We start from the raw sequence: 20,804 nt of genomic DNA, 5'->3' as shown, positions 1-20,804 counted from the left end.
GTTTTCTACACAAGCATTGCTCATACTGATGGTGTTCTTCCTAAGTAGAACACTTCATTTCTTATTTCTGATGGAGTCAGTGTAACTGCTTATCTGCTACATATGTCAGTGTCAATCAGTATAACTGCTTTTCTTAAGGTCACTGTGATACAAGTTACAACCGATCGTTGTTTTTCACGATCATTGTTTTTCTTGGAGCAGCCCAAGCGGGAATCGTGAGCGAGTGATGGGCTGGACTAAGGAACGTGACAGAAACAAACAGTTGGGCCGGACGTTAGCTACGTGAGCAATGTTAGCGACCGTGACAGAAACGAACAAACATGCCAGAAATAGTTGCTGATGTCATACTTAGATGAGATATAGTCAGACCCATTGAAACAATTTCTCCAGTTCAGCACGGAAACAAAACAATTTCGGGAGGACACACTGCTCTGGTCTGGCTCAACTCGTCTAAACTACACCTTGAGTTCCATCAGTAGTTATTCACGAACAACCAACTCGACAACCTGATTTCGGTACAAAAGCGAAACTTGTGGTTTCGGTGTTTCACCTTGTAGAATTCTACAGCCCCAACAGCAGCAGCAGCAGCAGTAGATCATCATACTGCTCCGCATCCCTGCTAACTATGACGGACAGAAGCGCAAGATAAACTAGATCAGATCACTTACACGCATAAGGCAACCAGATTAGGTCTAACAATGGAAGCCGGGAAATGACCATCATTGCTGGACTGGAGTAGTTGCTAGGCAGAGATGGAAGCTAGCCTCTGAATTCTGGTGTTTCCAGCATGAGCGACCCACTGGAGACTAGTTGAACACCAACCCATCAAACTAAGAGGTGAGGCTGCTTGGCTGCAGAACCACTGAAAGTCTTACTCAACTACAAGGCACAGACCCACTGTGCCGAACTGCCAATTTTCTCACTGCCTACAGAGGCTACTGAAGAAATATATAGTGGGAGCTAACAAGTTAAACAGTTCGCTCATGCAAGTGTACTTCACACTTGATGATAAGTACGTACTACAACGGATCAGTTTTCAGATGGAATGGACCATCACTGGCCACAACACCAGAAAACACAAAAATAGAAGAACCTACACCGATAAGCCATTCCTCCAACTTAGCCATACCTGTATAAACAACAATACAATCATAAGCATACTGGAATTACTCACAACTAGTATCAGCAGATACTACGTTGTCAACTCATAAAACAACATTACTTTCAGCCCAAAATGGATGCCATTTTAAACTTTGCACGGCATTACAAGTCAGAAAAGATGAGCCTTTGACCGCTATTTTTGTTACTGTCAAGAGTTAACAAGTACTTACTCCGTTCACAAATATAAAAGATGTTTTAGATATTTCAATATGTACTACATACGGAATGAAATGAATGAACAAACACACTAAAACATGTTTATATACATCCGAGTCAGAAAAAAGTTAGAACATCTTATATTTGTGAACGAAAGGAGTATATAATAATGCCATACAAAATTTCAAATTTATGTAACCTGGAAATATCGTTTATTTATGAACCTAGTCATGTGACTTTCATCTTGTGCAATATAGTATAAACTAGTGATCAGGTAGAGAAATTGATTGCATATAGAACAAAAGCAACATCTGGCTCGACTAGAGATACCTATCAGTTACTCCCTCCGTCCGGAAATACTTGTCGGAGAAATGGATGAAAATGGATGTATCTAGAACTAAATTGCATCTAGATACATCCATTCCTCCGACAAGTATCTTCGGACGGAGGGAGTATAACTTACCAATGTGCTAACAGAAACTGTACTAGTTAGGGTTCTGAATTACTTAGTTTCTGATGTATATAGTTTTCAATTACTTAGGCCAAATGGTGGATGCCTTACAAATTACTGGAGTTAATAATTTCATAAGAAAAATCGCCAGTCAAAGCCCATGCAGCAATAACCAGTAAATTGTAAAATAGCATAGATATCCCCGATGGACACATATAGTAGGAGATAATGTAACATCACCTTCAGTCATCACATCATACTAGCATGTCTCAACAAACAACCATTTCACATCTTCTAACACGTCATCTCCACCATGTCCATCACCAATGCCAGTCCCTACAAGCACAGTAGGTCAGGAACCAACGACAATCCCGATGGAAAACCATCGATAGAGGAGAGAATCGTAGTGGGATATCTAGGCGAACTAAGAGGTGGGTACTGTGTAGTTATGTGATCGAAGATTAAAAAAACATGACATAAAGGAAATTATTTATTCTCTAGTGCAAGTAGACCCCTCACTTCCAGAAGACATTCCACAAAACATAATAGAACTTCAATTTATTCGATTGGTTTCAACTTCAAATGAAGTGTAACTAGCTTTTAGCTTTAAAAATTGGCAATGGAGTTACACATTCAACTGGTTCAGTCCCAGCTCTCATGTTTAGCTGTTATGTGTCACATTGTCAAGAGAACTGCACCCCAGTACTGAATATTACCATAACACAATTCACAGGGGAGAAAAGATTAAGAGACTTTCCAGAAATTATATTTAGTAAACTCAATTCATTGTCAGACTAAGCAAAAGGAAATCAAGACATGCCAAAACTAAAAACCTGACTAGAAACACAATAGGTCGGGCCCATTTATTATTTTCCAGTTGTACATCTGAACTAGCTAATCACAGCAGGGCTCTTCCACAACAGACAATAGCTATTAGGTCGATTTCCAACTGTTATGCATCTGGTGCTGAAATGAAAAGATATATACTTCAGATAGGCACATAAGACTACATTTGAAACACAATTTATACATATGACCAACAGCGTAGAACAGTGATCGTAAGTACTATTTTCTTTCAAAGAATTGGTCAAGCAGCAAAAGGAAAATTGATGTGATTTGAACATCAATCATCAGCGTAACACTCAAGGATATGATAGGCATTTCAGCAATTAATTAGTACTAAGAATAAATTTATCTTATAATACTGCGAATTGAATTGTATAAAGGCTGGCTATTACCTCCAGGATAGAAGCATGCAAATGGATAATGGAGATGGAAGTTCCCCATATTGGAAATTTTCTTAAACTCCATGGACCGGAGATAGACCATGAAAACACCAGAATTCGTCTGTAAAAGGATTGCATTACTGTCCTCGGAAAACCCCACTATGAGGGGGTATCGGTCTCCCTTACAAGCTGATCTGAGCTCCTCGAATTCAATAGCTCTGTCGTGCACCCATACAGAACCAGGCTCTCTCTTCCATATTTGGCTGTGAAATGTTGAGAGATGGATAATGCCAAGCCCACCATCTTCGGTCGGCACAATCCTTAACTTGAAAGGGCGAGCTTTTACTTGTAGTGGCAGGTCTATCACAGTTAGGCTCTGCCTATCCAGATCAAACTCAAGTATGACATGTTGAAGGTCAGGATGAACCTTAAGTAACCAACAAAAGGAATTCCCAATCAAAGTACTGGGTTCTGGCGTGGCCATAAACGATTGCAGCTGCAGTGAATTGATTTTGCTCCATATCCCGGTCTCCGATGAGTAAAGGCATGCGAAAATTCTTGTATGATTACTAAGTCTGTCATGGGCTATCAGGGCCACCTGGTAATGGCCATGGCCGCTGGCAGGGCGAAGCACGGCCCCGTTGAACATGAGCAGGTCGTTGTCCAGCTCTCGTGGGACGATGAGCCGGCGCTGTTCGCGGGCGACGGGGTCCCACACAAGTAGGCGGCGCCGCGGGCGACGGCGGATGAAAAGGACGAGGCCGTGGCGGCAGTCGACGATGCGGTTGCCCTTGTTGAGAGTCATGGAGAAGCGAGCGCCGGGGATGCGATCTGGTCGATCCAGTATTGGAACAAACTGAGAGGACGGATAGTCCTCGAGGAAGAAGCCAAGGAGAGGGGGCTTGCCGTGGTGGTCGCCGAAGCGGCGTCGGAATTGGGGATCGGCGACGAGGCTGCGCCAACGCTTGCAGACGAGGGAGGCCCGGGGGAGGGAGGACGGCCGCGGCGGGAGGCGGAGGAGGATCTCCCGGAGGATGTCGTCGTCGTCTGGGAGAGAGGCAGGCGGCGGAGAGGTGCTGCGGCGGCGGGGAGCCATCTGCCCTCTCGTGCTCATGCGGAGGATGTCAATTGATTTGGGGAATTGGCTGCCGGCGCACAGGTCAACTAGTCAACAGCATATTCCCCCCCCCCCCCCCCCCCCCCCCCCCCAAAAAAACTACTCCAACAGCAGGTTCATTTTAACAGCCACACACATAAAACTCCACTGAATATATGTGTATTTTTCTTCTCTTTGAAATGATACACCGTTAGATACACCTCAATTTTATCTCAGAAAGAAAAGGCACACCTCACTCATTAATACTACCTGTTCGGCAATCGGTCAGCTCTGTAAAATACAAGGATCTGCGGAGTATCTATTTGCCTCCTCCATGATTTTCAACCGCGGCTCCGGCTGCTCCGGGAGCGGAGTCATGGAGCGGAACGACTCCGAGCAGGCCCCTACTTATATTGCTTCCACCCTTCGACACGTGGCACACAAGTCTTTCGAAACATAAGTTTGACCGTTAATTTTAACCAGAGTTGGTTATTTTTCACATAATTATACTATCATATGATTCTATTCAAACAAGTCTCCAATGATACAAATTTTTATAAATATTGTTAATCAAATTCATTGTTAAAGATAAATCACACAAAACATGTAGGCCATATACAAGAAGAGATATCTACGAATTGAGTGGGGAGAAAGGTTTCCCACTTGTGATGGTTCGGAAATTACAATGGAGCATCACCGACCATGCCACTTAAGTGAGGAATAAATCAGCTTTCTCTTTCAAATCATCGTGGTTGAGAGAGAAGGTTTCGTTGACTTGGCGGTTGTTAATGATCGAAGAAGACATGTGCCACCACTTATGTTGAGAGATGGCAATTTATAATTTATCATCTTAGACAGTTCATGTGGAAATGGGCTAAGAGTGTGAATCATGTGTATAGAAAACAAAAGGGTAAGCTATTACCGCTCAATTATGTGCGGGTAATAAAGTAGAATCGACCTCCCTAACCTTGATGGAATGCATTGCCAAAAGAGAGGATGGAGAGAGCTTAGCTAAGCCAATATTTGAGGAAGAGATAAATTGGGCCTAATGTGTTAAAGTTAGACATGTTAGGAAAGAGGATAATATTATGAAGTTCTTCCAGATTGCAAATGGGAAGCACTGAAAAAAGTTGTCCAAATAGAACAAGATGACAGGACCATTGTGGATCAGGATCTTCTTAGATCATACATGTCGAATCATCATAAGGAGTTGTTTGACTCCCTGTATCGATGGATGAGAACACCATGTTGACATTCCTCAACTCTTTCTGATGACACCTTTTTTTAGGAAAAAAAGAGGTGTATGATGCCATCTCTTAAATGAAGAGCAATAAAGACAGATGTTGGGAGGGTGGGGACGGGGTCATCAAGTGAGACCTAATATCGATGTTTCAAGACTTATTCAAAGATGATTTTACTTTGTTTAAGCTCAACGTCGGGCCTCTTGCATTTTCAGAAAGAGGATGCAATGAGGATGAGAAATTCCAACCAATCTGTCTACTCAACATTAGATTTTTTTTACCATGGTGGGTACGAATAGGCTGGCCATGTTTGCACACATTGTGGTTCATCTGACAAAGACGACTTCCATTCCTTAGTGACACACCCAGAAGGGGTGTGGTCATCCTCATGACTCTATTCATGAGTTTAATCAAGGAAATTTAACAGAGTGATATTTAAAGTGAATTATGAGAAAGTCATGATAAACACAAATGGCTTTATGTGGAACAAGCAATTCGCGAGAAAGGTTTTGATCCTAACTGGAGAAAGTAGATAGAGACCTTCTGTTTCGGATGCCAGCGTTGGGGTGAAAGTATACGATGACATAGGTTATTATTTCCAAAAACACATGAGGGGTTGCGATGGGGGGGAGGGGATTGTTGCCCATATGCTAGTGATCCACAGGGAGGGTGGTGAGGTTGGTGGCCTCCTTCCACATTTAGTGGACGGTGGTGTGTCCATTCTCTAGTATGCTGATGATACTATCATTTGTATGGAACACAACTCGGACAAGTTCGTTAATATGAAATTTATCCTTTGTCTCTTCGAGCAACTATCAAGACTTAAAATAAACTTCTAGAAAAGTGAATTCTTTTACTTTGGACGCACCGGATAGGAAGAGGACCATTATAAACAACTTTTAGGTTGTGAGATTGATAAACTTCCATTCCGGTATCTTGGGATAGCGATTCACTTCCGTAAGTTTACTAACAAAGAGTGAGAGTGTATTCAGGACGTGTTCGAAAAGAAGCTCAACTATTGGAAGGAAAAAAATTACGTCTTATGGAGGGAATTTAGTCCTCACAAATGTTGTGGTTACTAGCCTACCAACACTACTAGGGAAAACCTTATACGCAGAGTCCTACCAGTAGCGCAGTATAAAATAAGGCGCTGCTGCTACTTAGCAGCAGCGCACGTCAAAAGAACGCGCTACTGACATACACATAGTAGTAGCGCTGTCGCCGTCCTTGGAACGGGGGTATCAGGCTTGCCTGCCTGCGGCCCGTGGCGTGGCTCCATCAATGGCCTGGTACGGCCCAGCTTCAACAGCAACGACTCAAGACCCTCGCGAGGGGCCAAGCCTCGCGAGGCAGACGACACCAAGACCTTCCTAGGGGCGGCCTCACCAGGCTGGCTCCCGAGGAGTGGAGATATCTATGCAAGGTGCACCTCGCGAGGTTCACATGACGTGAGCCGTGACGACCAAGGCCAGGCGGGTGCCAGCAGGCGCAGTGTACCAGTTTCCTCTTTGATGCTAAGGGGGAAAGCGCAAGCGCGGAGTCCCGAGGAATCAAGCAAAGGTTTCCTTATTAGTGCAACAAGATCGAGACCGCTAGGACGGAGGTCATCGCGGAGCCCACTATAGCGTCACCACCAGAGCCTTTGGCAGGCGAAGACTACTTTTGTCAGGATAGCTTGTACTAGTTGTCTCCCTTCAAATTTGGCCGTTGTAGGATCCCTTCCCGTCTACATTTGGGAAGAGGACCGATGCCACTATAAATAGGACTTTGTTGGGGATCGTTGCAGAAATTAAATTTTTTCTACCCATCACCAAGATCAATCTATGGAGTAACTAGCAACGAGAGAGAGCGGGGAGTGCATCTTCATACCCTTGAAGATCGCGAGACGGAAGCATTGCAAGAACGTGGATGAAGGAGTCGTACTCGAAAGCGATTCAGATCATGGTGGACTCCGATCTAAGCGCAGAACAACGGCACCTCTGTGTTCAACACACGTGCAGCCCGGTGACGTCTCCCGTGCCTTGATCCAGCAAGGAGGAGGGAGAGGTTGAGGAAAAGGGCTCCAACAGCAGCACGACAGCATAGTGGTGATGGAGTGGCAGTTCTCCGGCAGGGCTTCGCCAAGCACTTGCGGAGGAGGAGAGGTGTTGGGGAGGGGAGGGGCTGCGCCTTGGATGTGGTGCTGCAGCCCTCCCCTCGCCCCTCTATTTATAGGAGAAGGGGGAAGGGGGGCGGCCCCTCTAGATGGAATCTAGAGGGGGGCGGCGGCCAAGGGGGAGGGGGCTTGCCCCCCAAGCCAAGGGGCCACCCCCTCTAGGGTTCCCCCCCCAACCCTAGGCGCATGGGCCCTAGGGGGTGGCGCCCCAGCCCACTTGGGGCTGATTCCCTTCCACCTATAGCCCATAAGGCCCTCCGGGATAGGTGGCCCCTCCCGGTGGACCCTCGGAACCCCTCCGGTGGCCCCTGTACAATACCGGTATGCCCCCGAATATTTCCGGTGACTGTATGACAACTTCCCATATGTAAATCTTCACCTCCGGACCATTCCGGAACTCCTCGTGACGCCCGGGATCTCATCTGGGACTCCAAACAACATTCGGTAATCACGTACAAATCTTCCTTACAAACCTAGCGTCATCGAACCTTAAGTGTGTAGACCCTATGGGTTCGGGAATCACGCAGACATGACCGAGATAGCTCTCCGACCAATAACCAACAGCGGGATCTGGATACCCATGTTGGCTCCCACATGTTCCACGATGATCTCATCGGATGAACCATGATGTCAAGGATTCAAGCAATCCCGTATACAATTCCCTTTGTCAATCGGTACGTTACTTGCCCGAGATTCGATCGTCGGTATCCCAATACCTCGTTCAATCTCGTTACCGGCAAGTCACTTTACTCGTTACATAATGCATGATCCCGTGACTAACTACTTAGTCACATTGAGCTCATTATGATGATGCATTACCGAGTGGGCCTAGAGATACCTCTCCCTCATACGGGTGACAAATCCTAGTCTCGATTCGTGCCAACCCAACAGACACTTTCGGAGATACCTGTAGTGCACCTTTATGCTCACCCAGTTACGTTGTGACGTTTGGTACACCCAAAGCACTTCTACGGTATCCGGGAGTTACACAATCTTATGGTATAAGGAAATGATACTTGACACTAGAAAAGCTCTAGCAAACGAACTACACGATCTTGTGCTATGCTTAGGATTGGGTCTTGTCCATCACATCATTCTCCTAATGATGTGATCCCATTATCAATGACATCCAATGTCCTTGGTCAGGAAACCATGACCATCTATTGATCAACGAGCTAGTCAACTAGAGGCTCACTAGGGACTTGTTGTGGTCTATGTATACACATGTATTACGGTTTCCGATCAATACAATTATAGCATGAATAACAGACAATTATCATGAACAAGGAAATATAATAATAACCATTTTATTATTGCCTCTAGGGCATATTTCCAACAGTCTCCCACTTGCACTAGAGTCAATAATCTAGTTACATTGTGACGAAACGAACACCCATAGAGTTCGGGTGTTGATCATGTTTTGCTCGCGGAAGAGGTTTAGTCAACGGATCTGTGTCATTCAGATCTGTATGCACTTTACAAATATCTATGTCTCCATCTTGAACATTTTCACGAATGGAGTTGAAGCGATGCTTGATGTCTCTGGTCTTCTTGTGAAACCTGGGCTCCTTGGCAAGGGCAATAGCTCCAGTGTTGTCACAGAAGAGAGTTATCGGGCCCGACGCATTGGGAATAACTCCTAGGTCGGTAATGAACTCCTTCATCCAGATTGCTTCATGTGCTTCCTCTGAGGCTGCCATGTACTCCGCTTGACATGTAGATCCCGCCATGACGCTTTGCTTGCAACTGCACCAGCTTACTGCCCCACCATTAAAAATATACATGTATCCGGTTTGTGACTTGGAGTCAACCAGATCTGTGTCGAAGATAGCATCGACGTAACCCTTTACGATGAGCTCTTCGTCACCTCCATAAACGAGAAACATATCCTTAGTACTTTTCAGGCGCGTTAGGATATTCTTGACCGTTGTCTTGTGTTCCATGCCGGGATTACTTTGGTACCTTCCTACCAAACTTACGACATGGTTTACATCAGGTCTGGTACACAACATGGCATACATAATAGACCCTATGACTGATGCATAGGGGATGACACTCATCTTTTCTCTATCTTCTGCCGTGGTCGGGCTTTGAGCCGAGCTCAATTTCACACCCTGCAATACAGGCAAGATCCCTTTCTTGGACTGATCCATATTGAACTTCTTCAATATCTTATCAAGGTATGTGCTTTGTGAAAGACCTATGAGGCGTCTTGATCTATCTCTATAGATCTTGATGCCTAATATGTAAGCAGCTTCTCCAAGGTCCTTCATTGAAAAACACTTATTCAAGTAGGCCTTTATGCTCTCCAAGAGTTATGTATCATTTCACATCAACAGTATGTCATCCACATATAATATGATAAATGCTACAGAGCTCCCACTCACTTTCTTGTAAACGCGGGCTTCTCCATAAGTCTGCATAAACCCAAACACTTTGATCATTTCATCAAAGGAAATGTTCCAAGTCCGAGATGCTTGCACCAGCCCATAGATGGAGCGCTGGAGCTTGCATACCTTGTTAGCATTCTTAGGATCGACAAAACCATCCGGCTGCATCATATACAATTCTTCCTTAAGGAAGCCGTTAAGGAATGCCATTTTGACATCCATTTGCCATATCTCATAATCATAGAATGCGGCAATTGCTAACATGATTCGGACAGACTTCAGCTTCTCTACGGGTGAGAAGGTCTCGTCGTAGTCAACCCCTTGAACTTGTCGATAACCCTTAGTGACAAATCGAGCCTTATAGATGGTGACATTACCATCCGCGTCCGTCTTCTTCTTAAAGATCCATTTATTTTCTATTGCTCACCAATCATCGAGCAAGTCTGTCAAAGTCCATACTTTGTTTTCATACATGGATCCTTTCTCGGATTGCATGGCTTCAAGCCATTTGTTGGAATCTGGGCCCGCCATCGCTTCTTCATAGTTTGAAGGTTCACTGTTGTCTAGCAACATGATTTCTAGGATAGGGTTGCCATGCCATTCTGGTGTGGAACGTGTCCTTGTGGACCTACGAAGTTCAGTAGCAACTTGATCCGAAGTACCTTGTGTTGGTGTCAAAACCGGCGGATCTCGGGTAGGGGGTCTCGATCTGTGCATCTTGGGCTGATGGTAACAGGAAGCAAGGGACACAATGTTTACCCAGGTTCGGGCCCTCTCGATGGAGGTAAAACCCTACTTCCTGCTTGATTAATATTGAAGATATGAGTAGTACAAGACTAGATCTACCACGAGATCGTAGAGGCTAAAACCCTAAGAGCTAGCCTATGATGGTATGATTGTAATTGTGATCGGCCTTCTAAGGACCATCCTCTCCGGTTTATATAGACACCGGAGAAGGCTAGGGTTTACATGGAGTCGGTTACAAGGAAGGAAATATCATATCCGGATCGCCAAGCTTGTCTTCCATGCAAAGGAGAGTCCCATCCGGACACGGGCCAAAGTCTGGAGTGTTGTATCTTCATGCTTCGATAGTCCGAACGATGTATATAGTCCGGCTGTCCGGATACCCCCTAATCCAGGACTCCCTCAGTAGCCCCTGAACCAAGCTTCAATGACGATGAATTCGGCGCGCAGTCTTGTCTTCGGCATTGCAAGGCGAGTTCCTTCTCCGAATACTCCAAGGTTATTTATCGAACACGTAGACCGTGTCCAGATCTGCAAGGTGGTAAATTCGTTCTACTGGCAAACTTTGTACGTCATGCTCCTGCATCGTGGCCTGGTTCAACGCGAACCGGCGTTTCCTACTCCACCTCGACTCGCGTCGCGAGGCGGTTTTATTGGCATGTCCTGCCAAAGCAGAGATCGTGTTCCTCTTATCGCGGGATCTCTCATCAATATGGGCGTGTGGGACCCCACGGCGACCGTTGGTATGACTCCATGTATTTTAGATAAGTCTCAAGCGGTCACGCCGAGGACTCTTGATATTCATCCTCTTTATAAGGGGGCCGAGGCCTACACCTCTTTTCCACCTCTCCTGCTCCTTCTCGCACCACGAGCTCTAGCACTCGAAACCTAAGCCTCAACACCCCAGATCCTCCAGTATGTCCAGATCCCACGCCAAAGGCCGGTGGGTGGCCTCCTCGATCCAAGAGGAGGATATTACTAAGCTTAGGGAGGTGGGATACCTGACCGTTGATATCGAGCACAGGCTTCCTGCTCCAGGGCAGGTTATCCCCACGCCGGAGCCGAATGAGAGCGTAGTATTCATTCCTCACTTCCTACGAGGCCTAGGCCTCACCCTCGACCCTTGTGAGGGGGCTCATGTTCTACTACGGCTTGGATTTCCATGATCTGGCTCCAGACGCCATCCTCCACATCTCGTTGTTTATTATTGTGTGCAGGGCTTTTCTCCACGTCAACCCACACTTCGGCTTATGGCTCAAGACCTTCAATGTGACGCCGAAGATGATCGAGGGGCGACATGCGGAGTGCAGAGGTGCTGTAATAAGCAAGAACGTCGATGCCCCATGGCCAGAGGGCTCCTTTCTGGAAGTATCCGATGTGTGGCAACGGAGTGGTTTTATGTCACGGCTCCCAGAGGCACAAAGTGGGTAGCCGCCCCCCGAGTTCCGCTCGGGCCCTCCGTCACAATTAGCGTCTTGGACCGACGTAGGACGGAATTACGGGCCTGCTGGCGATGTACCAGAACTGCAGAATCGTATCCGGGGGCTCATAGAGAGAGATATAAATCTTGTCAGCATAATGCAGGTGATGCTAATCCGGCGGACGCTGCCGTGCAAACGTCGGCCTCTCCGGATGTGGGAGTTCAATCCGGAGGGTCCGCGGACTATTAAACACTTCTTCGGCCTGAAGCTCGAAGGAATGTGTAAATTATTCTTCGGACCACAAGTAAAGTGTCCGGACACCATCGAGGATGCGGGCCTAAGCTGCAATCGCCTAGACGCCCAAGTAAGTAACCTTGAAGCCGGACACTTCATTTATATTTATCATAATTATAATTCTGAAAATCCCTCCATGGCCAGGAATGGCTCAACAAGGCGGAGAGAATCAGGTGTCCAGCGCCACTTCCTGAAGGCTCGCCTGGTCCAACCATTGCAAAGATGCTTGACCGGGCGGTCAGGAAAATCCCCTCAGGGAAAGGCGAAGGAAAGGGCAGCGAAACCGCACTACACATCCATACCGAAGGAATCGCTACCTCTACTATGGAGGATAGCCGGGAAGGAGAGGTTAAAGCCTCCTCCCCACGCGGGAAGAAGAGGGTGGCCCCCGAAGACTTGGAGGCGGAGACGCCCAAGCAAGGGAAGAAGGTTTCACTAGGGGGCTCTGCCGTGACGGGCACCCCTACCGCGTCGTGCCCACCAACGGGCCAACCCTCCACTGAGCCGTAAGTTGATCATTAATTCAAAGGTATGGCGTTACTCCGAGATCTGTAACCGAGACTTCGTCTTTTGTAGTCCGGTGAGCAGCTCTTCTCAACAGAGTTCGTCTTCGGGGGACCTTCGTCTGGATATGATGGAGAGTGAGACTCCGCCCACCTCTCCGCTTCATGAAGCGGGCGACACGGAGGTGTCGTCACGGAGGAGTCCGGATCTGCCGAAGCCGAAAGCGAACACGTCAGTCACCCTGAGCCCGGAGCATTTGGCTCCCACGGGTGGCGAAGGGAAGGGTCCGGCTCAGTTCGATGTCCGGCCGGACATACTGACAGGCTTTCTGGAGCGAGCCGCGCTCTCGGAGGAGCACCGCTCTTTAATGAGCACGATGCTCACGAAGATTTCATCCGCTACCAGCAGTTTGAATGAGGCATTCACAAGCCTGCTCAAAGGCTTTGAGGTATACGGTGAAAAATGCACTATTTTTTTGTTATGAAGCACACGGTAGGTGTGCTCCCTATGGATAGTAGCCCCTGAGACTCTGGTTGCCCGCCGTAGGCGGCAAACGGGGGATCATATACTAACGGCTGCGATGTATATATGTGCAGGTATGCAGTGATCCGGCAGCCGACCAGTCTGTTGAAGTTGCCGAACTGAGAAGGCAGATCGGATCTATTGATGCCGATATCACGCTGGTGAACAAACGGCTTGAAGAATCCCATGGTATGTACTCTGCTTCCCTGATTATATTGTATAGGAAAATGCGAGAATGGCATAATACTAATGCCCTGTGTATGCACTGCAGATGGTGCTGCTGTCGTGGAGGCCCTAAGGGCCGAGATCGCTCAAGCCAAGGAACAAGCTCGGGCTAGCAATGCGGCTGCCCTAAAGGCGGCCGAGCAGTTGAGAGCCGAATAGGCTGCTCATCACCGAAGCGAGGAGAAGATAGCCGAGATGGCTGAAGAGTTGAAAAATGCCGCCGACCGGTATGTGCTCCTTGAAAAGGAGAGTAAGGCTAGTTTGGACGAGCTGGACAAGGCACTTAATGCCGCCAAGGAGATGCGGGCCGAGATCCGGGGTATGCGGGAGGAGTTCCAACAGGCTGACAAAATCGTGGCCGGGGGCTCCTACCTACTGCGGACCAAGTTTTTGGATCCAAGGTATGCTCCCCTAGCTGGGCGTTGGAGTCCTGCAGACGCATATGCGGACTTGACGAAAAGTACAGCTGACGCTGCCAAGTTGTTCGAGGATCAAGGTGATAAGGAAGTGGAGAAGCTTGTTTGGTCGCAGTTCAATGCTCCCAACTGCTCGCTGCCGTTGAATGAGAAGGTGGTTGCTGTGGCGGAGCTTCATAGGCTGTCCGGGCTTGCAATGCGGTCTGTAATAGACCATCTTTAGCCGAAGGGGCCCAAGCTGGACAGTTATTTTGGTTTGGTGCAACAATTCCTTGGGGCTGTGACTCGGATCGACGCCATGAGGAGGTCGGCGTGCATAGAGGGTGCGCGGATGGCTCTTGCCCGTGTAAAATCCTATTGGACGGATATGGAGGCCACCATTGTAGCGACCCAGTATCCGGCGGGAGGCCAATATCCGGCCGAGCACTACTTGGCGCAGGTCACAGAGGGTGCTCACCTAATAGAGGCGTAGTGCTCGAAGAATATTTTGTTTGAGTGATAAGTCGAATTATTGTAAAAACAATGTTTATTTTGATTATGAGGCTATGCTTATATTTTTTGCCTGAAAATATGATTGTGTCCCCTGTACAGCTATTCTTATATGTATAAGTAGTCTGAAAGATAGCAGTCATTGGCTTCAGCGCCCACGCATACAATGCGGGGGTGTTCACGAAGAATATGCTTAATCACACTTGATCCAACGTCTTGGTCCATTAAGGAGGTGATCGCACGTCGAACTAGGCAACCGGACTATATAGCTTTAACACTTTTGCTTAGCCGTGGGGATATAATGGTGGGGCTACTATGTAGCACCTGGTACCTTCGCGGGCATCTGAATACGGGCGCGTGTGTACATGGCCGGTAAATGGCCCTTCGTTAATGCGGAGGAATCCTAGAGATTCCGGTGAGTCTTCGAGTGGTTGAACAGTCTCTCGCTGTATCATGACGGTCAGTTTTCGGCTTTCTCTACTGAGGCGCTCATCCAGCATAACCAGGGAATAATCACAGTAGTTCTCCTTTGGCCTGCCTTAGCCGATAATAACGGAATGTAAGGCGGCAAACCCAGCAGCCGGGCAAACCCAACATTTGACCCAAGACATGATTCGGAGATGATGCATATAAGGCCAAACTCGCCGAACACTCCCGAAGGTGTTCGGACTTTATAACAGAAGATGGGCTCAAGAATGCCCATTCAATATGAACCCTGTGTTTCCAGGTACATGCGGTAACCTGTCGTGGCGAAATGCCAATAACGACAGTATCCTCTGTGGGTATGGAACCCATGGGATGGTTTAAACAACAAGAGGTAAGAGAAAAGGTTTACACAGGGGCTTAATCTAAAAAGAAACCTATTGAACGGGGCCCTGCTGCACGTCTGCACCTTTGTCTCTGTTGTGCCGTATCCTGGAAGGGTATCGCGTGAACGTTGTTTGTGAAAAAAAGGAAAACTCATAGGAGAATACGACGTAAGTATGCGATAGATAGTAAAAGTGTAAGATGATGGCCTGCCAATAAGGTTGAGCCAAGCTTTGGGGCTACATTAAATGTTTATAGCCCCTGGTTTCCGCTATGGTATTACATATACGGTGTCCGGTTGAATTTTATCCAGGCTACCGGACTCGTCTAACCGTGTCTGTGGTCTTAATGACTAGTCATGTTTTATGGTATTAGAAGCCGCTTATAGTCCGGCCGCTAGGGCAGTCGCGTGTTCCTCTGCGCGTGAAGAGCGCTCTGTGATTCCGCTAACGGTGATGACACCACGTGGACCGGGCATCTTGAGTGTAAGGTAGCCATAATGCGGCAATGCATTGAAGCGGGCGAAGGCCGGTCTTCCGAGCAGTGCATGATAACCGCTTTGGAAGGGTGCAATGATGAAGAGTAGTTCTTCACTTCTAGAGTTGCCTGGGGGGCCAAATGTTACCCTCAGTACGACGGGGCCCCTGCCGTAGGCTTCAATGCCTGGTATCACCCCTTCAAAGGTGGTGTTGCTTCAGCTAATTCTGGATAGGTTTATCCCCATCCTGTGGACAGTGTCCTCGTATATTAAATTGAGACTACTGCCGCCGTCCATGAGGACACGGGTGAGACGGTATCCGTCGATTATTGGGTCGAGCACCAAGGCTTGTGATCCTTCGCGCCGAATACTAGTTCGGCCGTCCATGTGATTGAAAGTGATCGGACGAGACATCAAGTAGTCAGATGTGGGTACGATAGGTTCTACATCGTGCGCGTCTCCGAGCGCGCATCCTTGCCTTCTCGTGAATGTGTGAGTCGCGTGGATCATGTTTACTGTTTTAACCTCTGGCGGGAATTTTTTCTGTCCCCCAGTGTTCGGCTGGCGAGGTTCATCCTCGTCTTCACTTGGTGTTTCCCTCCCTTTGTGTTCGGCATTTAGTTTGCCAGCCTGCTTGAAGACCCATCACTCTCTATGGGTGTGGTTTGCAGGTTTTTCTGGGGTACCATGAATTTGGCATAGTCTGTCCAGGACTCTGTTCAGACCGGACGGTCCCTCTTTACTGCCTTTAAATGGCTTCTTTTGCCGAGAGCCCCTGAATCCGGCATTGACTGTTATGTTATCCGGGCTCCCTTCCTTGCTTTGGCGTTTGTGTTTATTACACCGTGGCTTCCCGTTGCCGTCCCTTATTTCGGACATGCTGGGGTCGCTGGTGCCTTTACGGGCTAGCCAACTATCTTCACCCGCGCAAAAGCGGGTCATAAGGCTTGTTAAGGCTGCCATTGTCCTTGGCTTTTCTTGGCCGAGGTGTCTGACGAGCCATTCGTCACGGATGCTGTGTTTGAATGCCGCTAAGGCTTCGGCGTCCGGACAATCGACAATTTCATTCTTCTTAGTGAAGAATCTGTTCCAAAGCTTGCAGGCGGACTCTCCGGGCTGTTGTATTATGTGACTTAGATTGTCTGCGTCCGGAGGCCGGACATACGTCCCTTGAAAATTGGCCCTGAAAGCGTCTTCTAGTTCCTCCTAACTCCCAATTGAGTTTTCGGGGAGGCTTTTCAACCATTGTCGGGCCGGTCCCTTCAGCTTGAGGGGAAGGTATTTGATGGCGTGGAGATCATCCCCACGAGCCATGTGAATATGCAGGATAAAATCCTCAATCCAGACCCCTGGGTCTGTCGTTCCGTCATATGCCTCTATGTTCACAGGTTTGAAACCTTGTGGGAATTCATGGTCCAGTACTTCTTCAGTGAAGCACAGGGGGTGTGCAGCCCCTCTGTATCTGTGCGTGCCGTGGCATGTAGTCGGCTGTTGTTGTGTCCGGAGTTTATTCCGAACTGGTATTTGGCATGTATTAGCGTTTGGGTGACCATAATCCCTCGCCGGGGTGTGTCCTTTAGATCCATTGATGGACCTGGTTGCACCGGCCTTCTTATCTAGCTTCTCACGCAAATCATGCACGGTGTCAGTGGCCGCTCTGCTGTAGTTGTGACGCGGTGCGTCTGGTCTCCTGGTTGTATTATTCTTTGGTGGAGCGGCCTCATCGTCGAATTCTGGCAGCAGCTTGCGCTTTGGATAGCTTTTGGTATGACGATCGTCGCCATATCTTCCTTCAGTGTCTAGCACTTTATTCCATCTGCGACTGAGCTTTTCCTGTGCGGCCTTAAGCCGTTGTTTCTGCTTCTGTAGACTTATCTCGTTCCACTCGTTCGTCCGGGATGATGTCATCCGGACTGTGTTCCTGTTCTGGGGCGGTTTCATGAGCTCGTGCCTCCGGATCATTGTGATCAGATATTTGGTCCGAACTTGGTTTGGCGTGACCTGGCTCGTCCTGCTCCATCGCTGGGTCAGTGTGGTCATTACTGCCTTCTGGTATGTCAGCCCCTCTTGTGCTCTTGTCATAGTTTTTACTGTTGCTGGACTTTGAGCGGCGTCTGCGCCGCCGTTTTGGCTTTTGTCCGGGTGTTTTATCGTCCGTATTATCGCTGTCTCCCTTCTTGCGCGTATCCACCATGTATGTATCGTGTGACACGGTGGTAATCCCACACCCCAGAGATTCTGGAGCTTCTCCTGCATCATCGTCCATACCATTGATGTCTTCGGAGTCGAAGTCAAGAACGTCGGTTAAATCATCGATCATGGCAATCAAATGGGTGGTGGGTTGGAAGTGAATTCCTTCGTCACCTGCTTCCCTCTCAAGCCGGACATAGTTCGGCCCAGAGTCTCCTGACAAAGAGAGAGACTTTAATGAGTTCAACATGTCGCCAAAGGGCGAGTGTTGAAAGATGTCTGCAACGGTAAACTCCATCGTCGGAGCCCAACCTGGCTTGGCTGGCTCGAGGGTGTGCGGACCATAACCAATGACCGGACACGAGTCCGGGGGTCCGGGGTTACGGGTCTCCACAGAGGTGAGACCTGTGTTCGGCTCCAATGCCGATGAGTATGAGGCCTGCGGGGCGGGGTCTATCTCTCCGTCCTTGGGCAACGAAACTTGTTCCGGATTTAGATCCGGAGCTATTGCAGGGATGACGTTCCGAGCATTGTCCGACAGCAGGTCTAGGCCGTGTCCGTCATGACTGTCCGGCGCTCCCGACACAGGGCCAAATCCGTCGAAGATCAAGTCTCCGCGAATATCCGCCATGTAATTCAAGTTTCCAAACCTGATCTGGTGGCTAGGGGCGTAGCTGTCGATCTGCTCCAGATGGCCAAGCGAATTGGCCCACAGTGCGAAGCCGCCGAACACAAAGATCTGTCCGGGGAGGAAAGTCTCACCCTGGACCGTGTTGTTGATGATTGAAGACGGCATCAAGCCTTGAAGCGATGACACAGAGGAACTGTCAATGAAAGCACCAATGTCGGTGTCAAAATCGGCGGATCTTGGGTAGGGGGTCCCGATCTGTGCGTCTTAGGCTGATGGTAATAGGATGCAAGGGACACAATGTTTACCCAGTGTTGGGGATATAACTATTGAGTATAAACCGCCCAGGAGGGGCCGGTTTACCCTCAACCGTATTGAAGCCCATGAAGACTTAGAAGATGGCATTTTACTATGAATCTTAGAGGCCCAGAGCCCAGTGGCGGATTAGGGCCCATAATAGCAAACCGCCATCGTTATGTGAACTTGTGTTGTAAGTTAGGAAAGGAGAGACCGAGCCGGACCCTTGTATGAGTCGGCCTCGGGACTCTGTAGACCGGCCGGGCGTCAACCTGTGTATATAAAGGGACGACCCGGCGGCGGTTCAGGGACAACAGACAACAACCCGAGACTCAGGCAAGCATATTTGCTCCCTGATCATCGAAACCCAATCAATCCCATCACAACTAGACGTAGGCTTTTACCTTCATCGAAGGGGCCGAACTAGTATAAAACTCCCGTGTCCCTTGTCCGGTTTAACTCCTTCAATCTAACCCGTAGAGATGGCTCCACGACTAAGTCCTTTCATGAGGACATCTGATGTGTTAATTCCACGACAGTTGGCGCCCACCGTGGGGCTATCGCACGATGGTGTCGAGTTCTTGAAGGGCTGCTCTGAAGGGCTTAAGGGGTACGTGGTCGGCCGGATGACCAAAAGTCGTCGCGGCAATCTCTACATCGACGACGAAGGATGGGGCCCTGAGGCTGGCTCAATTGAGTACGGATACCGGGTCCCCTTTAGCGGAATTCACGTCTTCATCGGCAAGATCGGTGAATCGGGCCCTGAGCCGGACATCTACACCGACCTCGGCGAGACGGCTCATCGTGCAAGCCCTGCCCAAGTGAAACCCGCCATGAAGTGTGCGTTCGTCGGATGTGTCCATGGGATCGGATCTGAACTGGTGTCCAAAGGTGAGACAGTTATTTACTCCGATGACGAGTCGTCCACTGGTAAAACCGAGTCCCTGTACCAAGTTCAGGATGGTGTGTTCGAAGGATATTCCGACGGTAACAGCATTCCGGACCTACTTGAACCGCCAAGTCGGGTTGCTGTTTTCATGGCCGGAACACAACCCACTCTGCAGTCTTCGTCCAACGCAGCAATGAATACCGGATCAGCAACCGCGGTAGGAGGCCCGACGCGCCGACCGGCTCAAGTCCTCTCCAGTTTGATGGACGTCTGGGCTACCTTGTTGACCAGGGCAGTTACCCCGGAGACGCAGGATCAACATAATGCAAATATTGCGAAGCTGAAGGACCAGATAACACATGCCAAGGAGGATCTAGCAACGAAGGACGCTAGGTTGGCTGAAGAACGGGCCGCTTTGGATGCCCAGTCACAGCAAATACAGGCGCAGAACTACCGACTCCTGTTGGATCAGAATGCAACACATGACGTAATGCGGAGAAAGTATCGGTCACGTTTGCCATCAGTCTACGAGGGAATGAATCTTTTCAACACGCCAGGGGCTGGGCCAAGTAATCCGGTAGCCACAAACCGGACTGACGCATCGAGGGCAGCACCGGATCAACCACGGACGATGGAACCGCCTCGACGAACAGATAACCCGCCGCAATACGTGCCTACTCCGCCGGGTCACTTCTCAAGTCCTTTGGATAATATGATTGCTGCAGCATCTCGCTTGGCAGCTATTCCGATGGAGGGCGATTCACTGGCAGCGATTGAGACACGGCGGGCCAGAGATCTTCTTCAAACCGCCGTGGTGCAGCAGCAGGCTTATTCTTACAATTGGGATAGAATTCATTCCACTCCTCGTTCGAGCAAAAGTTACAGCTGGCACATGGATGAACCGGAAGTGTCTAGCAGTGCACGACACCGAAATGTTCCCCAAAGGCCCAATCTGGCACATGGTGAAGTAAATGCTCAGGATGTGGTGGATAATGGCAGGGCACGAAGGGAGGCCGCTTTGGTA

The 20,804-nt window shown here is 48.6% G+C and overlaps 1 protein-coding gene across 1 annotated transcript; it reads right to left on the bottom strand.

The window, feature by feature from the left end:
* Window positions 1-411: 411 nt before the first annotated feature.
* LOC123066273 (putative F-box/LRR-repeat/kelch-repeat protein At1g11620) lies at window positions 412-4,157 on the bottom strand. Its single transcript, XM_044489387.1, has 3 exons — window positions 3,007-4,157; window positions 2,009-2,104; window positions 412-1,129 (listed from the first exon to the last, which is right to left on the bottom strand). The coding sequence occupies exons 1-2, from the start codon at window positions 4,106-4,108 to the stop codon at window positions 2,028-2,030; spliced, it is 1,179 nt and encodes a 392-aa protein (XP_044345322.1). The 5' UTR covers window positions 4,109-4,157; the 3' UTR covers window positions 412-1,129; window positions 2,009-2,027.
* Between the last annotated feature and the right edge of the window lie 16,647 nt (window positions 4,158-20,804).

The sequence above is a fragment of the Triticum aestivum genome, chromosome 3B (assembly GCF_018294505.1).
Source record: "Triticum aestivum cultivar Chinese Spring chromosome 3B, IWGSC CS RefSeq v2.1, whole genome shotgun sequence".
Lineage (NCBI taxonomy): Eukaryota > Viridiplantae > Streptophyta > Magnoliopsida > Poales > Poaceae > Triticum > Triticum aestivum.
This window is presented reverse-complemented; position numbering and strand designations above follow the sequence as displayed.